The sequence below is a fragment of the Ochotona princeps genome, chromosome 21 (genome assembly GCF_030435755.1).
Source record: "Ochotona princeps isolate mOchPri1 chromosome 21, mOchPri1.hap1, whole genome shotgun sequence".
Taxonomy (NCBI): domain Eukaryota; kingdom Metazoa; phylum Chordata; class Mammalia; order Lagomorpha; family Ochotonidae; genus Ochotona; species Ochotona princeps.
In genome coordinates this window covers 30716777-30738421 of record NC_080852.1, presented here as the reverse complement: position 1 = coordinate 30738421, position 21645 = coordinate 30716777, and the positions used below count along the sequence as shown (strand labels likewise).

General features: G+C 42.3%; 1 protein-coding gene across 2 annotated transcripts in view; it reads right to left on the bottom strand.

The window, feature by feature from the left end:
- Positions 1 to 21645, bottom strand: part of ULK4 (unc-51 like kinase 4) — a 328855-nt gene that overhangs the window by 295545 nt on the left and 11665 nt on the right. For both annotated transcript variants that reach the window (XM_058678919.1, XM_058678920.1), the window contains exons 5-14: positions 20480 to 20581; positions 19586 to 19669; positions 16897 to 16972; positions 14770 to 14862; positions 12813 to 12916; positions 12599 to 12668; positions 9770 to 9863; positions 5903 to 6007; positions 3071 to 3131; positions 274 to 455 (exon numbers count right to left, since the gene is read on the bottom strand). In XM_058678919.1, coding sequence (XP_058534902.1) covers positions 274 to 455; positions 3071 to 3131; positions 5903 to 6007; positions 9770 to 9863; positions 12599 to 12668; positions 12813 to 12916; positions 14770 to 14862; positions 16897 to 16972; positions 19586 to 19669; positions 20480 to 20581 — 971 coding nt within the window. The remainder of the gene's footprint in view (positions 1 to 273; positions 456 to 3070; positions 3132 to 5902; positions 6008 to 9769; positions 9864 to 12598; positions 12669 to 12812; positions 12917 to 14769; positions 14863 to 16896; positions 16973 to 19585; positions 19670 to 20479; positions 20582 to 21645) is intronic.

Sequence of the window (21645 nt, the reverse complement as noted above, 5' to 3'; positions counted from 1 at the left end):
GTCTTTTGGCTTCTGATATGAAATACATTTCACAAACATCACAAAGCAGCATGACATGCAAACCGGAGTGTCACAGAGACTCAAAATCACCATCTCCTCGACCACTTTGAGGCCTTGGCATGAAATAGTAGCATTTTCATGAACCTATAATCTTGATAAACTACTTTTTTTTTCATTGCAATGAAATCAAATTAATATTGGAGCACTTGCTCGAATCTAGGGGAACATAAAGTTAGAGGTCTTCAGACAAGTCACAAGGACTCAGCCACCTACCAGCGGGGAATGAAGGAGCCTGGGCGCCACCTCCTTGTGACCGGCCACCACACATAAATAGCAAAGGAGATTCAGTTTGGTTCTGGAGGCCCCAGCGCTCTTCTCGCCGGAATCAATCTGTGAGCACAGCTGCTGCAAAAAATTGCTCCAATCTTGGTCTTTCAGGAATATTAACTTCTCCACTGGAAAGAAAATAGTCAAAGAATTACAAAGGAAAGGATCACTGGAAGCATGGCATGAGAAATGAACTCAACACACAATTTTGATCACTAAGCTGAGAACAAAGCAAACAGCGACATTTTTTCCAAACCAAAGATGAACACTACCTTTCACGGGTCCTTCAATAGAGCTCGTCTCTTTCTACTCAGTTTTTTAATCACTTTGATGGAAAACCCACACTTAACAAAACACGGCAGATGGCTCAGGGTAGCCTGGTGGTCTACAATGTGACAGTCCTTCACACAGTTGGAAGGGGATGCAATTAAAAATTTCTCTTGTTAAAAACGTGGAGATCTGTACAGACCCACAGTCTGCAAAAAGTTCATGGAAAAAAAAATGTGTATCCTGAAATCTACTAGGCATGGCAGGAGCATGGCCTAGGGGCTAAGACCCTGGTTGGGATGCCTGCACCTAAAGCTGAATGCCTGGGTTCAGGTTCCATTTCCACACTCACGTCTAGCTTCCTGCTAATGTGACTCCTGGTGGCAGCAGGCGATAGCTCAAGTGGCAGGGTTCCTCTCAGGTATGGCAGAGATGCCAGCCGAGTTCCTAGCCCCTGGCTCTACTCAGCCTGGCCAAAACCTACCCATGGCAGATACCCAGGGCATGAACCCATAGGCAGGCATGCTTTCTACATTTGCCTCTCAAAGAAAGAAAATGACCCATTAATTTCCAAACCTTTCATGTCCTAATTTTCTTGTATTTTCTGTGAATGTTTAAAAAGATCCTCATAAAATGTAAAGTGTAATGAAACTTGGGAGAAAAAAAAAAGACTTTGTATAAATAAGTCAATTCAGTCTTAAAATATTGCAGGGGAGAGGTAACATTAAAATTGTGTGCTTGTTTAGAAGTCTCATTGAATTTATTATTAACCAGATTAATATAATAACTGAAACCATCTGGAATTCCTACTGCAAATTCTTATAAAAATAAGAAGCAAAAACCAGGAAATGTCATTAAAATCTCATCTGTCTCTTAGTTCATCTCCATCTTTGAACAATACCAAATTGCAAAAATAATTTTCCAGAAGATTAAGAGAAAAAGTGAAAGAATATTATTTCCAAATAACCATTCTCTACATTTTCATAAAGAATGGTCTTGGATTGAGAGCTAACTCACCTATCTCAGTTCACTTTAGTTAAAAAAAAAAAAAACATTCTTTTAAATAGTTTCCTTTATGCTTTTGTCAGGGACTAACTTGGTCCATGTAAGCCATTTCTTGGCCCACTTAAACTTGAATGTGTTTTATTTATTTTGAATCTAAAACAAATCACAGATTCTGTTTAATCAGAGTAAAATAAAAAAAAAAAACTCTTCTCCAAATATAACTAAATATTCTAAAATAGAATGTGGGGCCTGGCAGTGTGGCCTAGTGGCTAAATTCCTCACCTTGAACACATTGGGATCTCATATGGGTGCCAGTTTTAATCCCAGCAGCCCCACTTCTCATCCAGATCCCTGCCTGTGGCCTGGGAAAGCAGTCAGGAACATCCCAAAGCCTTGGGACCCCGTACCCGCGTGGGAGACTCAGAAGAAGCTCCTGGCTTTGGATCGGCTCGGCTCAGCTCCAGCCATTGTGGCCACTTGGGAAGTGAATCATCCGAAGGAAGATTTTCCTCTCTGTCGCTCCTCTCTGTATATCTGATTTTCCAATAAAAGTAAATCTTTTTAAAAAATAAAATGCGGACAAATGAATTTTAATAATAATTTTTAAGATTTATTTTTATTGGAAAAGCAGATTTACAGAGAGAAGCTGAGACAGAGATCTTCCTTCCACTGGTTCATTTCCTAAATGGTTATAATGGCCCAAGCAGAGCCAATCCGAAGCCAGGAGCTAGGAGCTTCTTCTGGGTCTCCCACACAGATGCAGGGTCCCGAGGACTTGAGCCATCCTCCATTGCTTTCCCAGGCCACAAGCAGGGAGCCGGATGGGAAGTGGAACAGCCAGGACACAAATTGGTGCCCAGATGGGATGCCAGCACTTGGAGGTGGAGGATTAACCCGTTAAGCCAACATGCCAGCCCAATATAAATCATTTTAAGGTATATAAATATTTCTGATGCTCTCCTAAATCACACTTCCGTTAGCTGACTGGAAATCTCATCATCATCCTTTAACTAACTACCTCTATTCCCACCTCATCCCTATAGACACAAAGTGTCCCATCTCAGTTCTCAGCTGTTCAGGTTCCCCTAGTAAAACCCAAGGATATCAACTCTTCACTGGGGTCCCCAATCCTGTGCATTCAGTAGAGGACCGAAAATGATGGAAATGCAACTGTTCTCAAGGGGACAAGCAAGACAAGATCACACACTCTCTAACTCAGAAAACTCCAGGGTCACGGCAACTTCCCCAGCCACACGGGTGCACAGTGACCTGGATTCACTGAGCAATGGCAAAGGCTGGCATGGAAGGACTACAACCTGTTTATAACTTACACATCACTACCTCAAGAATTCCATCCAGCTGGCAAGAAAATAGGAACGCAGTTATCAATACAGAAATACTCCACTTGCAAACAGATTTGTATTATCTGCATTAAGGAGTCTGCAAGTTTATACAGCCTTTATGACCGTACCTGAATGCACTGGTAGATGCAATATTTTTGGATCAAATTTAATTGGTGGTTGTTTCATGATCTGTGGAGAAAAAAATTAAAACTTTGGAGATGGCTGAAGACAAAACTGTCGCCTATAGCACATTATAAATCAATAAAGGCAAAGAAAAAAATCTAAGATGTAATTGCTACCAAAAATAAACACAATAGTGCCCTTTCAGACTAAAACATAAAGACTATGTGTTAAACTAATTTTGACTGATATCTACAATAATCATAGAAAAGATTCACATAGGAGCTGCAAGCACAGGAGGTCAAGCCACAGCCTGTGACACACGCATCTCATCTGAGAGTGTTGGTTCAAGTCCCAGCTGCTACACTTCCAGTCCAGCTTCTGGATAACACACCTAGGAGTCAGCAGAAGATGGCCAAGGCCTTGGGCCCTCACTGCCCATGACAGACCAGGAGTCCCTGGCTCCTGGCTTTGACCTGAGCCACCCGTGGTACTGTGACCATTTGGGAATGAAAGATCTGTCTCTTTTACCTGCTCACTCACTCGTTCATTCTCACTCTGCCTTTCAAATAAATCTTAAAGAAAAAAAGAACAAGAAGGGCTGGTACTTTAGCACAACAGGTAAAGCCACTGTCATCTGCAACTGTGGCATCTTACACTGGTGCTGGATCAACTCCCAGCCACTTCACTTCCTGTCCAGCTCCCTCGTAATGCGCCTGGGAAAGTAGAATATGGCCAAGGGCTTGGGCCCCTGCACTCACATAGGAGAGCTGGATGAAGTCCAGGAACCTGCTTTTAGCCTGGCCCAGCAATGACCACTGCAGCCATTTGGGAAGCAGATGGAAGATCAATCGCTCCTCAATCAATCAATCACTCTCTCTCCCTCTTTCCTCTCACTTTCTCCCTCTATCTCTCTCTCCCTCCCTCTCTCATCTATAACTTTTTCAAATATATACATAAATAACTTTTTTTAAGAAGTACCTTGTTTCGCCTTACCCTTTAGTTATCTTCAGGTAAGACTTTAATCAACAAATACTTACTGGGTACTTGTCAGAGTGAAACATTATGCTAAGTGTTAACAGATATACAAAGATACTAAGACAAGACTTTATCAGAGGGCTGAGATTATATTTGGGAAGACGAGACACACATGTGCTAAGTAAGAACCACCATATAAAATCTTAAAATTCAAAATATACAAATTATAGACAAAATATATGAACAGTCTATACGTGTAATGACATAATTCTAGACAACATCACACTCAAAAAATTTTTTTAAAAAAATGGTAATCCAGAGGATGAGCAAGCACTTCAAGCTGATGTGGTCAGGACAGGGTTTTCAGCTGATGTGGTCAGGACAGCGTTTTCAGCAGATGCAGGAGAGGGACTGAGGTCTTGAAGGATGCTTGGGACTCCAAGCTTTTTGTCTTAGGGAAGAAACTGTCCCATGAATAGCAAAGTGCATGACTGATTTGAAGGAAATGGAAGAACTACCTGGTTGGCTGCATGAGCTTGAAATAGCCAGAGGAGTTCATCTTAAGAGTTGAAACTAGAAAAAAAATCCAACCATTTCTATGTCTAACTTCTCCAAAAGTTCTCTCCATGAAAGTTTAAGGTCCTTTATTGGTAGTATTCCCAACAAAAAACTGCATACCCTTCTAATTTCATCTAAATACATTGCTCATTTTTGTCAGGAGAAATCCTTAGACAAACCCAAATCAAGGGGCTGTCTAAAAAACAGCCAACCAGTTACTCTTAAAAATGTCAAATTGAGACGTATCATGAGGTCATGAAGACCAGGGACACAGTCACAGCGTGGCACAATATGAGGCAGAACAATTAACAAACATGCAACCTTGCAACAGAAAACAATCAGCAGCACGACTGGTAAGATTCAACGTTTTCAACAGGTTAGTTAACAACACCATGTCAATGTTAAGTCCCTGATTGTCTCACGGTACCACAGTCCTGAAAGACACAGCATCTGAAGCAAACTACAGGACAATGGACCTTTACCATTCTTGAAACTTATCTGTCTAAAATTAATGTAAGGTTTGCAAAGATTCAAGAGGCAAGTAACTGGCCGAATAATTATGACACTGGTTAAGAAACCCCACTACTGGAGTGCCTGGACTCAGCTCTGCTCCAGATTCCAGCTTGTTGCTCATGTGTACCTCAAGAGGCAACACTGGTGGTTCCAACAGCTGGATTCCTGTCATCCTCATGGGAGATTCGCAGACTCTGGCCAGGCTCAGCCCTAACTATTGTGTTATCTGGGAAATGAGCCAGCAAATGAGAGCTGACCCTCTCCCTCTTCCTCTGTCCCCTGTTCCCTCCCTCACTGTGTGTGTGTGTGTGTGTGTGTGTGTAAATTCCACTAAGCTTTTCCAGAAAATACTAAGCACAGTTGTAAAAGAAAATTAAAAGATACTAAGATATGGTCAGAAAACATCGCAGAATGTTCTAGAAGGTGCACTAGGGGGAAAAAAAAGTAACCCACAGAATCTAGTATAATAAGTAACTCTACCAGACATCTAAACTCAGGAAAATTAGCAGTATCAGTAAAAACAGCTAAATCTATATGAAACACTGTCTATCAAAATAACATGGGCAGAAGACCACACCTGGCTTAAACCACAGTCATATTCCTCAATGAGACATGAGGGCAAAGCTCAGCACAGCAGAGAAATGGAGTGAGGGTGAGGAGAGGAGTGCAGACCGCTGGGAGCTAAAAATGAGGACACGCTGCCACCAAGAACTTGGAAGCAGATGCCAGGCAGAACAGGGATAAAGTGAAGGCACAGGGCCAAGGCTAAAGCTCAGGGCACCCTCCCGTACCTTGGGGTTGTCGATAATTGGGGTGACGACGAGATCCGAGTCGGTGTAGATGAGTTCCCTCATCCGGGACTCCAGGTCCTGCTGACTGAGGCGTCCGCTTGGAACCTGAAACGAGCACTAGGTGTGGGCTTTGTTCCTGTGACCAGGGGAAGAATCTGAAGCTGGGAAACCATCAGGGTTCAAAAGACCACCTCATTGATATTTAGAAAACACATTCGCGATCTCAAAATCCACAGTGTCCTCTTGCTGTCCATGTCCTTGTCCTGTCTTACCAATGTTCACAGGGTAGTGAGCCGCTAGGCCGGGCTAGAACCTGGAACCAGATGGTGGTTGACATTCTGACTGGCAATGAGGCTAGCTGGTCTTACAGTTACCATAACGCCTTACAAATGTCACTCAGAGAACACAACTCAAATAGCTTTACAGCAGATTCAATATGAAGTTAAAATGGCTGCAAAACACACAAAACACAACACTCTTGGTCTGTAGTACTGATCTAGTATGGAAATTATGCACCTAAACTTCATATTCATTAAGCCTAGTTAGAACTAGTAAGAATAACTAGGTGAGTTACTCCTTGAACAGAATCTTCATTCTAATGCTACACCCTCACTATTTGACATCAGGAAAAAAGACTTACGGAGAGCCAGCATGGGCAGTCCAGTGGCTAAATTCCTTACCTTGCACACGCCGGGCACTGGGCACTGATTTGTGTCCCGGCAGCCCCACTTCCCATCCAGCTCCCTGCTTGTGGCCTGGGAAAGCAGTCGAGGATGGTGCCAACCAAGTCTTGGAACTCTGCACCCACATGGGAGACCCAGAGGAAGCTCCTAGCTCCTGGCTTCGGATTGGCTCAATTCCGGCCATTGTGGCCACTTGGGGAGTGAATCATTGGAAAGATCTTCCTCTCTGTCTCTCCTCCTCTCTGCATATGACTTTAATTAAAAATAAATAATATTTTTTAAAAACTGGCTTCAGTGGAGATTGGTTTGGATGAGAATAAAAGAAAATGAGGAGCGCAGGACCAAGGCTGTTGCCATCTGCAGTAGGTACCCATTCTTCTCTGGGCCCTTTGGAAATCGATGACACCATTTGTAAGCTATACAGATTACCAACTAAAAACTGCTCTGCGATAAAAAATACTGAATCTTTTGAGTCCCACCTCTGTCTTGGCAGGGCTACACCAAACTACCTTGCTAGCCTCACATAAGCTAAGTCCCAGATAGATGTCCTCCACCCCTGCAAGAAGCTGATGCCCCGTGTGAGGTCGGGGCAGATGGAAAGGGGAAAAATTCATTAATAGAGCAAAACGTTGGAAACCCCTGCTGATTTCACACTTGCCAGAACTGCCAGTAAATGGCATCAGGCCTTAGAGGAGAGAGAGACATCGATAGTTGAAAGATGGGGCTGGTATAGTGGCATAGCAAGCTAGTCCTACGCCTGTGGTAGCAGTATCTCATACGGGCTCCCGTTTGTGCCCCAGCTGCTCCATTTCCCATCCAGCTCCCTGGATATGGCCTGGGAAGGCAGCAGAGGATAATCCAAGTCCTTAGGCCACTGCACCCACATGGAAGACCTGCAGGAAGCTCTTGGCTCCTTGTTTCAGATTAGCTCAGCTCTGGCCATCATGGCCATATGGGAAGTGGGCCAGCAGATGGAAAACTTATCTTTCCTTCTCTCTCTGTAAAACCTGTCATTCAAATGTTTATAAAAAGATCTGAGAGAAAAGTGGCAAAATTATCTTTTAATAAAATTCACCAACTGGAAAGTTGTTCAAAATAGTGTAAGAATTAGATAAGTGAACCAGTTAGAAAATGTGTACATAAAAATATTCCTATGGATAACATGAACACAAATAGCAGGCTATAGTAATTTACTTCCTTATTCACAATAGCAAAAATGTATCATATTTTCAAATGCGCTTTCTGTTTTCAGTGATCTTCTATTAAACATCTAACCAAAAGAATATCTTAATTACAGTCATTAATATTAAATTTCAAGGTAGGCAAAAGCTCTATTTGGTCCAAACATTAAAACATTTTGTGTCAAAGGACAGCCCATCAAGAAAGTGAAAGGACAGCCCATAGAATAGGAAAAATACTTACAAATCATATATGTATAATATGTGAAGAATTCCTATTCAAAAATAAAAAGGTAAATAACTAAAACATGACCAAAAGATTTGGATACACAAGTCTCCTAAGATGACAAATAGCCAATAAGCATCTAAGATGCTTAACGTGACAGTCATCAAGTGAATGCAAATCAAACCCTCAGTGGCTGCATTTCACACCCACCCAGATGGTTACAAGCAAGATGACAGACACCACAGGGCTACTTATGGTAGCCAAGAAGTAGAAGCAATTCAGATGTCCATCAACAGATGAACAGCCAAACTATGAAGTATTCATACCACAAGATATTATTCAGCCTTAAGAAGCAATGAAATCCTGGCACATGCTACAACATGAAAGAACTTTCAAAGCATTATGCTAAACAGTCTAAGTGAGACACAGAAGGACACATATTGTATAATGCCACTTATTCCTGGGACCTAGGATACACACGTTTTTAAAGCCAGAAAGTACAGTCGTGGCTGCCAGGAGGTGAGGGGAATGGGGAAAGGACAATGACTGATGGACACAGCTGTGATGATGAACAAGCTCTGGAGATGGATGGCGGACAAATGAGAATGTGCTTTCTGTCACTCAACTACCCACTCAGAGATGTTAAAATGGTTAAATCAGACATCGTGTATATGTTTCCACAACTAAAACAAAAAGACAAATAACAGAGTAGGTGATGAGGTATGAAATCTTACACTCTCAAACATTTCTGGTGGAATGTAAAATGGTACAGCTACTTTGGAAAAAACAATGCAGCCCCAAGGTTAGACAAAGAGGTATCATTTGTCACAGCAATTCCACTCCTAGATAGAAATTCAAAGAGAAATGAAGTGGCCAGCACCATGGCACAGTGGATAAGGCTGCCACCTACAACCCCAAAAATCCCATATGGGCAGTGTTCCTATCCCTGTTGTCCTGCTAATGTGCCTGGGAAATCAGCAGAGGATGGTCCAGCTCTTGGGGCCCCTGAACCCTCGTGGGGGCCCCAAAGGAAGATCATGGCAACCCATCCTGGCTGCTGTGATCATCTGGGGAGTGAATGATGTCTCTCCCTCTCTAACTCTGCCTTTCAAATAAATAGTAAATCTTTAAAAAAAAAAAAAAAAAAGACGAAGTAAAACATGCCTGGACAGAACTATGTAAAAACATGCTCAGAGCAGCATGTTCACTCCAGCCAAGGAGAAAGCAACCTGAAAGTCCACCAAGTAACAAAACAAACCAACAAAGATGTGGCATATACAACAGAATGTCACTTGGCAACAAAAAGAACTCTCGCACTGACACATACTGCCACTTGGGTGAATCTTGAACATTAAGTGGGAACAGCAAGCGGAGAAGGGCCACATGTCATACGGTTCCGCTTCTATGACATGTCTAGAAAGACAGATCACTGGTTGCCTAGCACAGCGAATGGTGGAAGAAACGGGAGGAAACTATAGGGAGACGGGTTCTCAATAGATCGTGGTGTTGGTTGCTCAATTCTGTGACTGTGCTTAAAGGCCCATGTGTGCTTTAAAGGAGTAAATTATCACAGCTCAAGAAAGCTGCTAACCAATAAAACAAACAGGAAGCGATTCAATGGGATGTCTCCCTTGGAGTACTTACTAGAAAAAAGTAAGGATCAGGAAAGGTGATTTCCCATGACACTGCAGATAAGAAAACCCTTCCTGTGTCAAACTGCAATGGCTCTTTGGAGCCTCTCTATTCTACACAGAAAGCCATTTTTTCCATCTCTGCTCACCTTGGTTGAAGAAGTCCTTTGGGGGGAATTCTGAGTCACGATCTCTCCCGGACTCACCCCCACTGTCGTGCTTGTTCTTGGAGTGGGACGGGAACTGAAAGATACATGCCAGATAACATTAAGCAGGTTCTGTGAATCTGATTTGCTATCAACTAAGGGCAAACACTCTGTGAAAAAAATGATAGTATATGATTCTACCATGATCTCACAATTTTTAAAGATTTGTTTTTTATTGAAAACACAGGTCCAATTTAATAGAAAAAGAGAAAGAACTTCCATCCACTGGTTCACTCCCCAAACAGCTGCAACAGCTGGCGCTGAGTTGATCTAAACATAGGAAGTTATCCTGGGTCTCGCACACAGGTGCAGGGTCCCAAGGCTTTGGGCCGTCCTCTAATGCTTTCCCAGGCCGTAAGCAGGGAGAGCTGGATGGGAAGTGGAGTGGCTGGGATGCGAGCCGGTGCCCATAAAGGATCCCAGCACTTGCAAAGATAAGAGCCATCACATTGGGTCCAATCTCACATTTTAAAAATCTGAACTTTTATCAATTTAAAGTAGCTTCTTGGCTCATTTATTACTCTATTCACAGGTGAATAGAAAATGGAAAAATATCCTGACGCCTATTTCAGTAACAAATTACACTGTTTATTCTTGATGCTTCCTCCAACATGTATAAATGCTTGCCACAGTCTGTCACTACACTATTCCTGGCACTCTGTTTTGAGTTTTTCATATTTTTTTTAAGGTTTACTTATTTTTATTGGAAAGTCAGATATACAGAAAGGAAGAGAGACAGAGAGGAAGATCTTTTCATTTGCTGGTTCACTACCCAAGCAGCTGCAATGACTGGAGCTAAGCCAATCCAAAGTCGGGAGCCAGGAGCTTCTTCTGAGTCTCCTACATGGGTGCAGGATCCCAAGGCTTTGGGCCGTCCTCGACTGCTTTCCCAGGCCACAAGCAGGGAGCTGGATGGGAAGCGGGGCCACCGGGATTAGAAGCAGTGCCCATATGGGATCCTGGCGTGTTAAGGCAAGGAATTTAGCCACTAGGCCACGCCGCCAGGCCCAAGTTTTTCATATTTTAAAACATTTTTCTGGTGCTCTTGTTGTGGTGGAAAGGGTTAAGTTGCCAACTACAATGCTGGCATCCTATCTGGTTACCTATTCAAATCTTAGCTGCTCTACCTGCTATCCAGCTCCCCGCCAGTGTGCCTGGGAATGCGGTGGAAGTCTTTAGACCCAGGCAACCCCCATGGAGACCCAAATGGAGTTCCACCCTCCCGCCCAACTTGGTGCAGCCCTGGCCACTGTGGCCATTTGGGGAGTAAGCCAGCAGACAGAGCATCTCTCTCTCTCCCTTGGTCTTTAACTCTGCCTTTCAAGTAAATAAATGTGATTTTTAAAAATTTATCTACTCAGGTCATTATACTTCTAAAATTATTTCCTTCAAGTTCTCAAAAAAAAAGAATTCTCATGTTTTTGTCCACTCAGTATGTCCTCAGCAGTAAAAATTTATCAGGTTATTTTCAAAAGGTTCATGGAAAATGGAACTGAAAATTAAATCGATTTTAATACAAAAACATTTAAGCTCATGCACTCCAGGGGCTTTCAAAAAGTTCCTGGAGATTGCACATTATGAAAAAATACACTAATTTCAACAATGCCATCTAAACAAAACATCTTTTTTTTTTTTTTAAGATTTATTCATTTTATTACAGCCAGATATACACAGAGGAGGAGAGACAGAGAGGAAGATCTTCCGTCCGATGATTCACTCCCCAAGTGAGCCACAACGGGCCGATGCGCGCCGATCCGATGCCGGGAACCTGGAACCTCTTCCGGGTCTCTCACGCGGGTGCAGGGTCCCAATGCATTGGGCCGTCCTCGACTGCTTTCCCAGGCCACAAGCAGGGAGCTGGATGGGAAGTGGAGCTGCCGGGATTAGAACCGGCGCCCATATGGGATCCCGGGGCTTTCAAGGCGAGGACTTTAGCCGCTAGGCCACGCCGCCGGGCCCAAACAAAACATCTTAATTCCATTTTTTAACTATCTCATAGAGCAGAAACTGTAGTGGAGTCTACAAAACTAAATTTTAAAATGTCTAAAATGTATATAGATAAATTTAATATGCTTAAAATCTAAAAATAGGCAAAACAGATGAGATTAGAGTTGGTCACTACAAACCCTATTTATGAAATAAAACTAATTAAAAATTTTTTACAATTACTAAGATATATCAGTCCTTATCAGTAAGATGCATCCCTGATTTTTAAATTCTTCAATGACTAAACTCTCCAAGCTTTACATATCAAAAAAAAGTTTAAAAATGTAACCTCTTTTTTCTATGAGTTCTTATCCAACTAAAAAAGATGAACTTACAAAATGTGAGATTTTACATTAACAAAAAGAGAAAAACTAAGTGGTTTTGTTAAAATTTTTTAAAATAAAGAACAAAATCCAGATTCCAGCTTCCATTTGCCTTCCACTGATTTCCTTGTGTTTTGTTTAAGTTTCATTTATTTTTATTTGAAAGGCAGATTTACAGAGAGACGAGAGAGAGCGAGAGATCTTTCACGCGTTGGTTTAATCCCCAAGTGGTCACAACACTACAAAGAGTGTGGGCACTACAAAGGCAGGGGTCAGGAACTTCTTCTAGGTCTCCATGTGTGCCATCTTTCACTGCTTTCCTAGGTGCAAGAGCAGAGAGCTGGATCAGAAGCAGAATGGCTGGGATTCAAACCGGGCGCATGCAGGATGCCAGCATTACAACTAGAAGCCTAAGCCACTGCATCATGGCCCCTTACTGTTGTCGTTTTCTCTTTTGACATACCTGAGAAGAAACATGGACTCATTCGGTTGGCCCCCAAGAGCACTCTTAGGCTGCAATTCGGTTGGATTTTCTGTGGTAGGAAAATAGCATATTATTCCCAAAGACCAACAATATCACAGGCCAGGTATGATACTGCAAAGAGTGGTAACACTGAAATCAGAGACACAGAGGAACAGCATTCTCAGTGACGTGAAAGGGTTAAAACAATGCTCACCCAGTCGGAAAGAGTGATTCAGCCGATGCCCTTGGGCCTGTCCACTCAGAGGGGTCTGCATCAGCTTCAAGGAATCCTGAGGTCCAGAACATTCTATCACATTCCTGGAGAAAGTCAATACAACCAAAGTGACTGTGACGGACACTTGGTGGTTTTATGTGTACAACAGGAAGTTATAAAGGTGCAGTTTCTATCCATGAGGCTTTGTCCTAACAAGTCTGTAAATCTTATCTCTGAACAATTGGTAGCAGGTCAACAGGGGAAGTAAACCAGAACTGGGAGGGCCACTAAAACTAGCACTGGGTTCCCCTTCCACACTGTTCTGGGCCAAAGACAACAAGTACAGGCAGAAAGAAGCCCTCTGATCCTGTTATAAGACACAGAAAAGGGGTCAGAGAGGGCAGGAGAAACACCCGAGTTTGCTTCTCTTTTTCCCCTTTTGTCCAGAGGTGCATAGCAGACAAATGCAGCTGTAAGGCAGAGCCTAAGACTCTAACAGAGGGCACCCCTTTTCTTAACCAGAGACCTAGGGATCACCCCTGTTGCTCTGTTCCCTTTTTCCCTCCTTCTCTGTCTTCCTGTCATTTGAGTCAAAGACATTCAAGAAAAACAGAAAAAAGAAAAAAAAAAAAAGCTATGGCCAAGTAGGATTTATGATTGGAAGGCAAGGCTGGCTCAATCCCTGACAGGCAATCTAATCCACCACGGTTAAAATGTTCAAAACACAATGCCATCCTACCAAATAATACAAGAGTCAAGGTTCACTGAAAACAATGAAGGGGTAACTTCATAAACCTCTAGCCAAGATGGCTTTCACCTTACAATTGGAAACCAGGCAAGGGTACATTATATCTAACAAAATCTTTCTCTCTCTGCTAACGCTCTCAAATGTACAATAAAGCAAGAAAGAAAAGGTCTACAGATAAAAATGTAAGAACTAATTTAAATGCTGGGACTGACGCAATGGCTCAATGGCTAAATCATCACCTTGCAAGCACTGGGATACCAAAAGGATGACAATGTCCCAGCTGCTCCACTTCCCATTCAGTCCCTGCTTGTGGCCTGGGAAAGCAATGGAGGATGGCCCAAAGCCTTGGCATACTGTGCCTGCGTGGGAGACCAAGAAAAAGCTCCTGGCTCCTGGCTTTGGCCTGGCTCTGCTTGGGCCATTGTGGCCCCTTGGGGAGTGAACAAGCGGGTGGTAGATCTTTCTCTGAATCTCCTTCTCTCTGTAAACAGTTATTGACCATGGAAAGAATTGGGGGTGCAGGGAAGAAATCAACCATGAAGATTCTACCCCAAATCAACTACTCAGCAGCAGCAGTTGCTCTTATCCAAACACCATCACCTTGCTAAGTGTTCTGGGTTAAGATCTTACAGTAAAAATTCATACTAGCCAGAGTAAGCTAAGCAAGGTGACTGTAACATCAAACTGCCAAATCCTAGTGTCTTCTAACCTCCGAGTAGAACATCTCCCTCGCGCACAGAGCCATTAACACCACTTCACTCAAGACAGGCAGAGAGCAATGTCATTTTGACACTTTTTCTCCACCCACCGCACTCCACAACCCAATGGAATTATCAGGACAAAGAAATGCAGGAAATGACACAGTGGTACCTAGGTTTCTACCAAGAAATAACACCGCACCTGCTCCTATTTCATTAGCCAAAGCATGGCCCACAGTCCCTTTGGTTTAAAAGGGAGCAGTGAGTCCCTGCCATGCCCTCAGGAAGCAGGAAGTCATATGTGTTTGAACAGGACTAATAGACATCATACCTGAGAAATGATCACAATAAAGAATACAGACCTATGATGACTCTAAGCCACCCTTCACCAAACACAAACTGGCTTTCTCCTACGAGGAGGATGTGGAATCTCGGGTTACAGACACAGCCTTAAGGCAACACTCACAGTGTGCAGGGCGGACAACAAGGCACAACAGTCAGTTTACACCACCTGCAGTTGACATCATTGCTGGCCGATTCTTGCTCTTCCTTAGTGAAAGTGTTGTTCCAGAATGGATGCTGCAGTAGACCTTCCCAGGTTAACCTGCGCACAAGCATAGTGTCACAACTATCGCCCACTGAACATGTCCAAGATTGTCTCAAGCATCTGCACTGAAGGAGATGGAGGTATTGGAGTTATATTTTACAAGTTCACCACAGCATGGAGTTAACCTTATCAAAATAAACAATAATTTTTGTAAGTCTTCAATGCTATTCAACCCAGGGGCTGGCATTGTGGCAAAGCGGATAAAGCTGCTTTGACTTCAGCATTGCGTATGAGCACCCGTTTCCTGTTCCAGCTGCTCTACTTTCAATCCTGCTCCCTGCTGATGGCCCGGGAAAAGGAGAAGACGGCCCAAGTGTTTGGACCACCGTCACCCATGCAGGAGGCCCAGATGAAGCTCCTGACATTAGCATGGCCCACCCTCGACCACTGTTGCTACAGGGGAGGTCAACCAGCTGACGAAAGATCTCTGTCTATCCCCTTTCAACAACTGCAAGTAAATAAATCTTTTTAAAAACTGTATAAAATACAACAGTCTCAACAGCCAAGCACTGGCAATGCCAGGCTTCACAGTCCAATGAACATGAGGAAAATACTTTAGGTTCTCCAACCTATTGGTTGGAGTCTATAAATATGTATCTATGCACACACACATATACAAGTTTTATGTTTCATATGTATGCTTTACATTTGTTTATATATAAACATGCTTGCATGTGCATCTGTGTTAGATATTAACATACATAAATACATGTTAGATTATACACACACACACATATATATATACACCAAATAGAAATTATCTTGATCAAAACATGAGGAATTTGCATCCCCGAGACTATCTGACAGGATATTAACAATCTCTAATTCTGTCGCCCTTAAGGCCCAAGAAAGGCAGGTATTCTAGCCACCCTGACTGGTGGGTGTATTTCAGTTTTGCAACTTCATTTTTACAACTCCATTCAGACAAACACAAGATTTGGTCGGCTTTAGGGAGGAATTCAGGTCGCTTCTCTGTTTAGGAGTAAAAGTAATGTTTTCTCCTCAGCTTCCTCGCCTGACAATGACCTTGGGCTGTATCTAACACCTAGAGTCACTGGCAAAGCATTTGTTTTCACTACTCCTGCAGTATACCTCAAGGCATGCTTGCTTTCTCACCAGACTGGGAAAGTTAAGCCTGGCTAAAATTTAAAAACACAAAACAGTATTTTTCAGAATTTCTATAATAAATATAAGTCAACAAAAAAATTTAGAAACACATGTAATATGACTTCAACATAAAAGGACCTCATGAATGCATTAGAAGAAAAATAAAGATGGCCCATCAGTCTTCAGAATTTGCTTTCCATACATCAGAGCAGCAAAAATGCGAAAGACTGCAAAGCCTGTGGCAGCAGAAGGTAGGAAGAGAGGAACTTTGCAAATCAACACATGCTCCTAGACTGAGATCAATGTACCAGGCTTATCCACTCAGTCTGTGGCCAGCTTTTCAAGGGACTATCCCACCTTGCCCAAAAAAACAACCTCCCAAAAACGATACTATCACAATGTATATAATACAAGAAGCTGTCTACATTTATTATAAATGATTGCATATATATGCTCCATTAATTTGTATTAATATGAGAAAATATTTATAATATAATAAATAGGTTATAGAATGATCTCATTTAAGAAAATAAATAATGCAGAGATAGAAACGTAGATGTAGTGCTGGCCCATGGCTCAATTGGTTAATCCCCCACCTGCCAGAGCTGGCATCCCATTTTGGTGCAAACATGTCCTGGCTCCTCTGCTTCCCATCCAGCTCCCTGCTTGTTGCCTGGGAAGCAGTCGAGGACGACCCAAAGCCTTGAGACCCTGCACCTTCGTGGGAGATTGGGAAGAAGCTCCAGCCATGCGGCCACTTAGGGAGTGAACCAGCAGTTGAAGATCTGTCTCTCTTCTCTGTAAAATCTGCCTTCCCAAATAAAGTAAATAAATCTTTTTTTTTTTTAAGTACAGAAGACTTAAGTACTAAGCAACAATTTAAAATGGCAAGAGGATCCATTCTCATTCAAAGACCAACCATACCTTTTCTCAGGATCTTTCTGAAGTAGCCCATCGAGCAAATCGACAAAATCTGAAGATGCTTTAGGAAAAGAAGCATCTGTAAACAAATTTTCGGAAACAGAAATCAAAAGGGTTGAGTAGCTGAACACCTGATTCATCAACTTCATCTCATGATCCTGCATCAACAGTCAAATGGTGCTTTATGTTCATCAATGGTTTAACAGAACACTGGATCCAGGAACAATCACAGCCTCTATTTGGTGAATACAAAACAGATAGAAACCTTTTTTTCCTGATCATACAAAATTTTTTCGTAAATGGCAGCCTCACATGGGCATGCATCCCTCTCAACTATGTAAATCTCAACAAAAATAAAATGCATTTTACAAAATGTCAACCTCAAATACAGTCACGACCACCACCTTTAGGGAACCACCCCCAAAGGGCCACCATCCCGAGCAGTCCACAGCCTAGGCCTCAGCTACTGACTGCATCTTTTACTCTGAGATGGAACTTGTCACCAACTTGACAGTCTACCTAGGGTTAGGACAGTTGCAAGACTTTCATCTTGGAGATTTTTAAGAGGCAAATAATAAACACCCCCTCATTTTGCCACATTGTGTCTGTCTAAATCAGAGTGGCACATTTGAGCCAACTCATCCATCTAGAGTTAAAGGAAGTGGCCATAAACACACAATTGGCAACAGTCAGGCTTTCCTGGAGACAAACCCACCACAATGATGGTACCACGGGGCATGACGGCCACAGCCTAAAATCCCTTGTGAAAAAAAAAAAAAAGTGGGCTACCTGACCCAGCCTGACCAAACTCCAAGAACCATTACTCCGGTTTTCCTTTCACGGCCTAAAAACTTTAACTTAGAGCAGAAAACAATCATTAAAACTAGGAGTATTTAAAATAACCAAGACAACCAGAAGCCATCATTGCAGAAGAAATAACTCATTTCTACAAAAGCTAGGACAAAGCTAATGAAAAAAATTCAGCTTTCAAGTATAGATTTTCAAAATAAAAGGCTCTTTTTTCACATAGAATTTAAATATTTAAAATAAATAATTTACATTCCCAGTTCCTTCATTACTGAAAATTGTTTTAAAAAGCTAACAGCATTTTTAAAATATATCTTTAATAGTATTTATATCATTGACAGTGATGTACACCCATGTGGGCCTCAAAGGCACATTTTGTTTGTGTTTTTTAAAGATTCAGTTGTATTGGAAAGTCAGATTTTACAGAGACGAAGTAACAGGAAGATCTTCCATCTGCTAATCCATTCCCCAAATGGCCACAATGGCTGGACTGAGCTTATCCAAAGCCAGGAGCTTCTTCTAGGTCTCCCATGCAGATGCAGGGTTCCAAGGCTTTGGGCCGTCCTCTACTGCTTTCCCAGGCCACAAGTAGGGAGAGCTGGATGGGAAGTGGAGCAGCCAGGACACAAACTGGCACCCACATGGGATGCCAGCACTTGGAGGTGAAAGATTAGCCAGTTGAGCTATCGGGAGAGCCCAACATCATTACTTTTTATAAAACACTACTTTCGTTTAAGTGTCTTCACTCCTTTAATGGTGTGCAGAGAACTGTGTTACCGTGTGCTTTTTTTCTCTCTCTCAAAATTGTTAACAGGGGCTGGTGCAGTAGCCTAGCACAGTGATCCTCCACCTGTGGCACCGGTATCCATACAGGTGCCAGTTCTAGCCCTGGCTACTCTACTCCCAGTCCAGCTCCCTGCTAATAGCCTGGGAAAGCAGCATAGAATGACCCAAAGGCTTGGGCTATTGCACCCATGTGAGAAACCCCGAAGAAGCTTCTGGCTCCCAGCTTTGGACTAGTATAGCTCTGGCCCTAAGAGGCCATTTGGGGAGTGAACCAGCAGGAGGAAGCTCTGCCTGCATATTCCTCTCTAATTCTGACTTTCAAGTAAACTAAATGAATCTTTGGGTTTTTTTCTTTTTGAAGTACTAAAATACAAAGCTTTAAAAAATTGTGAACAGCAAATTATCGAGCCAAACTATAATCATTATGACTAAAATTCTATCACTTTTATAATAGTACAACTGTATCAAGCTTAAAAGATTTTAAAAATTTGCCATAACACTTTGATTAATCAACAAATGGGCTGGGAAATGCCTGATTTATTTCCATTCAAACAGCAGACAGATATAAGCACACAGGATACCAGTATTAATGAAGTACTTGATATATGTAAAAAAAAAAAAAAAAAAAAAAGAAGAAAAACCACACAAAAGTCTGAATTTTCCAAATCTTTTAACCAGACTTACGCTACAGCAAGACAAAGTAATTGGTTTCTAAATGAGGGAAACCAACCTTGGTGCTTTATTTTCTTTTTTTTTTTTAATATTATTTTTTTTAAAAGATTTATTTTATTTTTATTACAAAGTCAGATATACTGAGAGGAGGAGAGACAGAGAGGAAGTGGAACTGCCGGGACTAGAACCAGCAGCCACATGGGATCAAGGCGAGGACCTTAGCCACTAGGCCACGCTGCCGAGCCTGGTGCTTTATTTTCAAATTCTATAAGATGCCACAGGGAATGTAAATTCTGAAATTATTAATATGGGACTATTTATAAAATGTAATTTGATTATTGAATCAATAAAAACAGACTTCAGATAAAGATCTATCTTTACTTAGATTAAGTTATAAACTCTCTGTACTTAGTATGAGAAACCTTACCTTTTGGAATAGGTGGCAAAGGATTTTCATACAGAATCCTTTCAATCAACTTTGAATCACTTTCTGAGAAGAATGGAGGTTTTCCTGCAATCATATGAAATACTGTCAACTGAAAAATAGTTTGCTATCACCGATGGTTCTAGAGATATTACAGAATTACACAAATCATGGGACAAATACACAGGAATAACTAATTCCTGAACTTTAATATATATACCAAATGTACTGACATTTTTATAGTTCTTTAATTCAAAATGTTTCAAACACACTAGTTCACTACTGAGTGAGGGGTTTCCTGCACCACTCAGTGCATCCAAATAATTTGCAAACACAGCGCGCCTTTACAAAGAAGTTGGCTAACAAGCACAGTATGTAACTGGCGATCACATTGCATGTTTTTAGAGATTATCAGCGCGAAAAACTACCTACATGATCAAAAAGATCCTAGGACTGCACAGCACACCTAGACGCCAGGCAGCTTACTCAAAATCCACAGATACAACAATTTAGGTGCAGGTGTTTGCTGCAGCTGTGAGGACATGGCTTGGCACATCTGTGTCCCATTATCACAGGGCCCTGGGTTGCAGTCCCTGCTCCACTTTCCTGCTCCGACACGCTGAGAGGCAGCAGGTGACAGTACCTGGACCCCTGCCAGCCCCACTGTTGGACCGCTTGGACTCCTGAGCTCACCTGGCCCAGTCCTGGATGTTGAGGATGGAACAAAATCTGTCTTTCCACCTTTCAAATATTTTTTTTTCAATTCAGTCAAAGCTGCTTTTTGACATCTTATAGGTAAAATATTTACAAGCTACAGACTTGACCTGTCTTTTTGCTCTCTTTTTAATTTGGGGTTTAGTCTAGTTCCGATTGCCTATTGAGCCAGAAAGGAATCACCTGCAAACATCTCATAAAGCAGACAGCCCAAAGACCAGAGGTCACTGGTGACAGAGAAGTCGGTGCCCCTCACAATTTCCGGTGCTGTGTATATCGGCGATCCTAAAATCAAAAGGGCAAGAAAGAGTGCTGTTATGCGTCTGTATGGTTCCCAACACAACCCCATCTGTGAAACAGAAGGTGAGATGGAAAAAGACAGGAGGCAAACACACCCATGACTAAAGCCTCAACAGCTACTCACTTTCGAAAATGTTTTCTTAATGCAAGCTTCTGCTTTTGCAAAGACTATGAAAAAACAGATTCTGAAAATCTACCTAGGTGAGAGGTGCAGCATATTCAGATATGCTCCTTTTTTTTTAAATTAACAGCTTAAATAGCCAAAAGAACTTTCATTGCAATATTTCAACTGAACTAGATTACATACGGGCACTTGACCTGTAGTTATGCCACAACTTAGCCTGTAGTTAAGCCATAACTACATCCTATATGACAGTGCCTGGATTCAATGTCCTTAGAGCAAAAACACGGATGGATTTGTTCCTTGAGTGGCTGAAGAACTTGGTCAGTTTTGTTCCCTGTGGTTGAAGGACAGCAAAGCAGAGGTCATCAGGGACCAGATCTAAAAACCTGAACATGCAAGTGTAGGATGTTCCTAACTCCAAATTCATCTTGTAAATCAGTCCCGAACTCCAGTGTTGCTCAATTCACCCGCAATACTGCACCAGAGCCAAGCCACTTCATCAAACCCCCAGCACATCACAGGCTACCTCCTTCACTGATAACTTCCCCATTCCTGAGGTATGGGACCCATGATCCAGTTGAACCCCCTTCACGTTAACTCGGAACCAAGACTCCCAAGATGCTCTGAGACCTCACTCTGAAGGCTTAACATGAGAGACAGAGGCGGGATTCAAAGCCACGTGTCCTGGTGTGAGCTCTTTGCAATATTACCTTTCTGGACATTCGCCCACTATGCAACGGTTGTCAGCTCCATCCCAACACCCAGCTACTCTCACAAGACGCCTCATTGTTCGTTGCCACATTTAAACTGTAAATTGCCAAAGGCTCCCAAACTGCTACCCTTCTCCCCAGGGAGGAGAGGACGAGCTGTCTGTGATGTCGACATGGATAATCACCAAAGATCAGGGCTTTTTACGGTCTGCTCC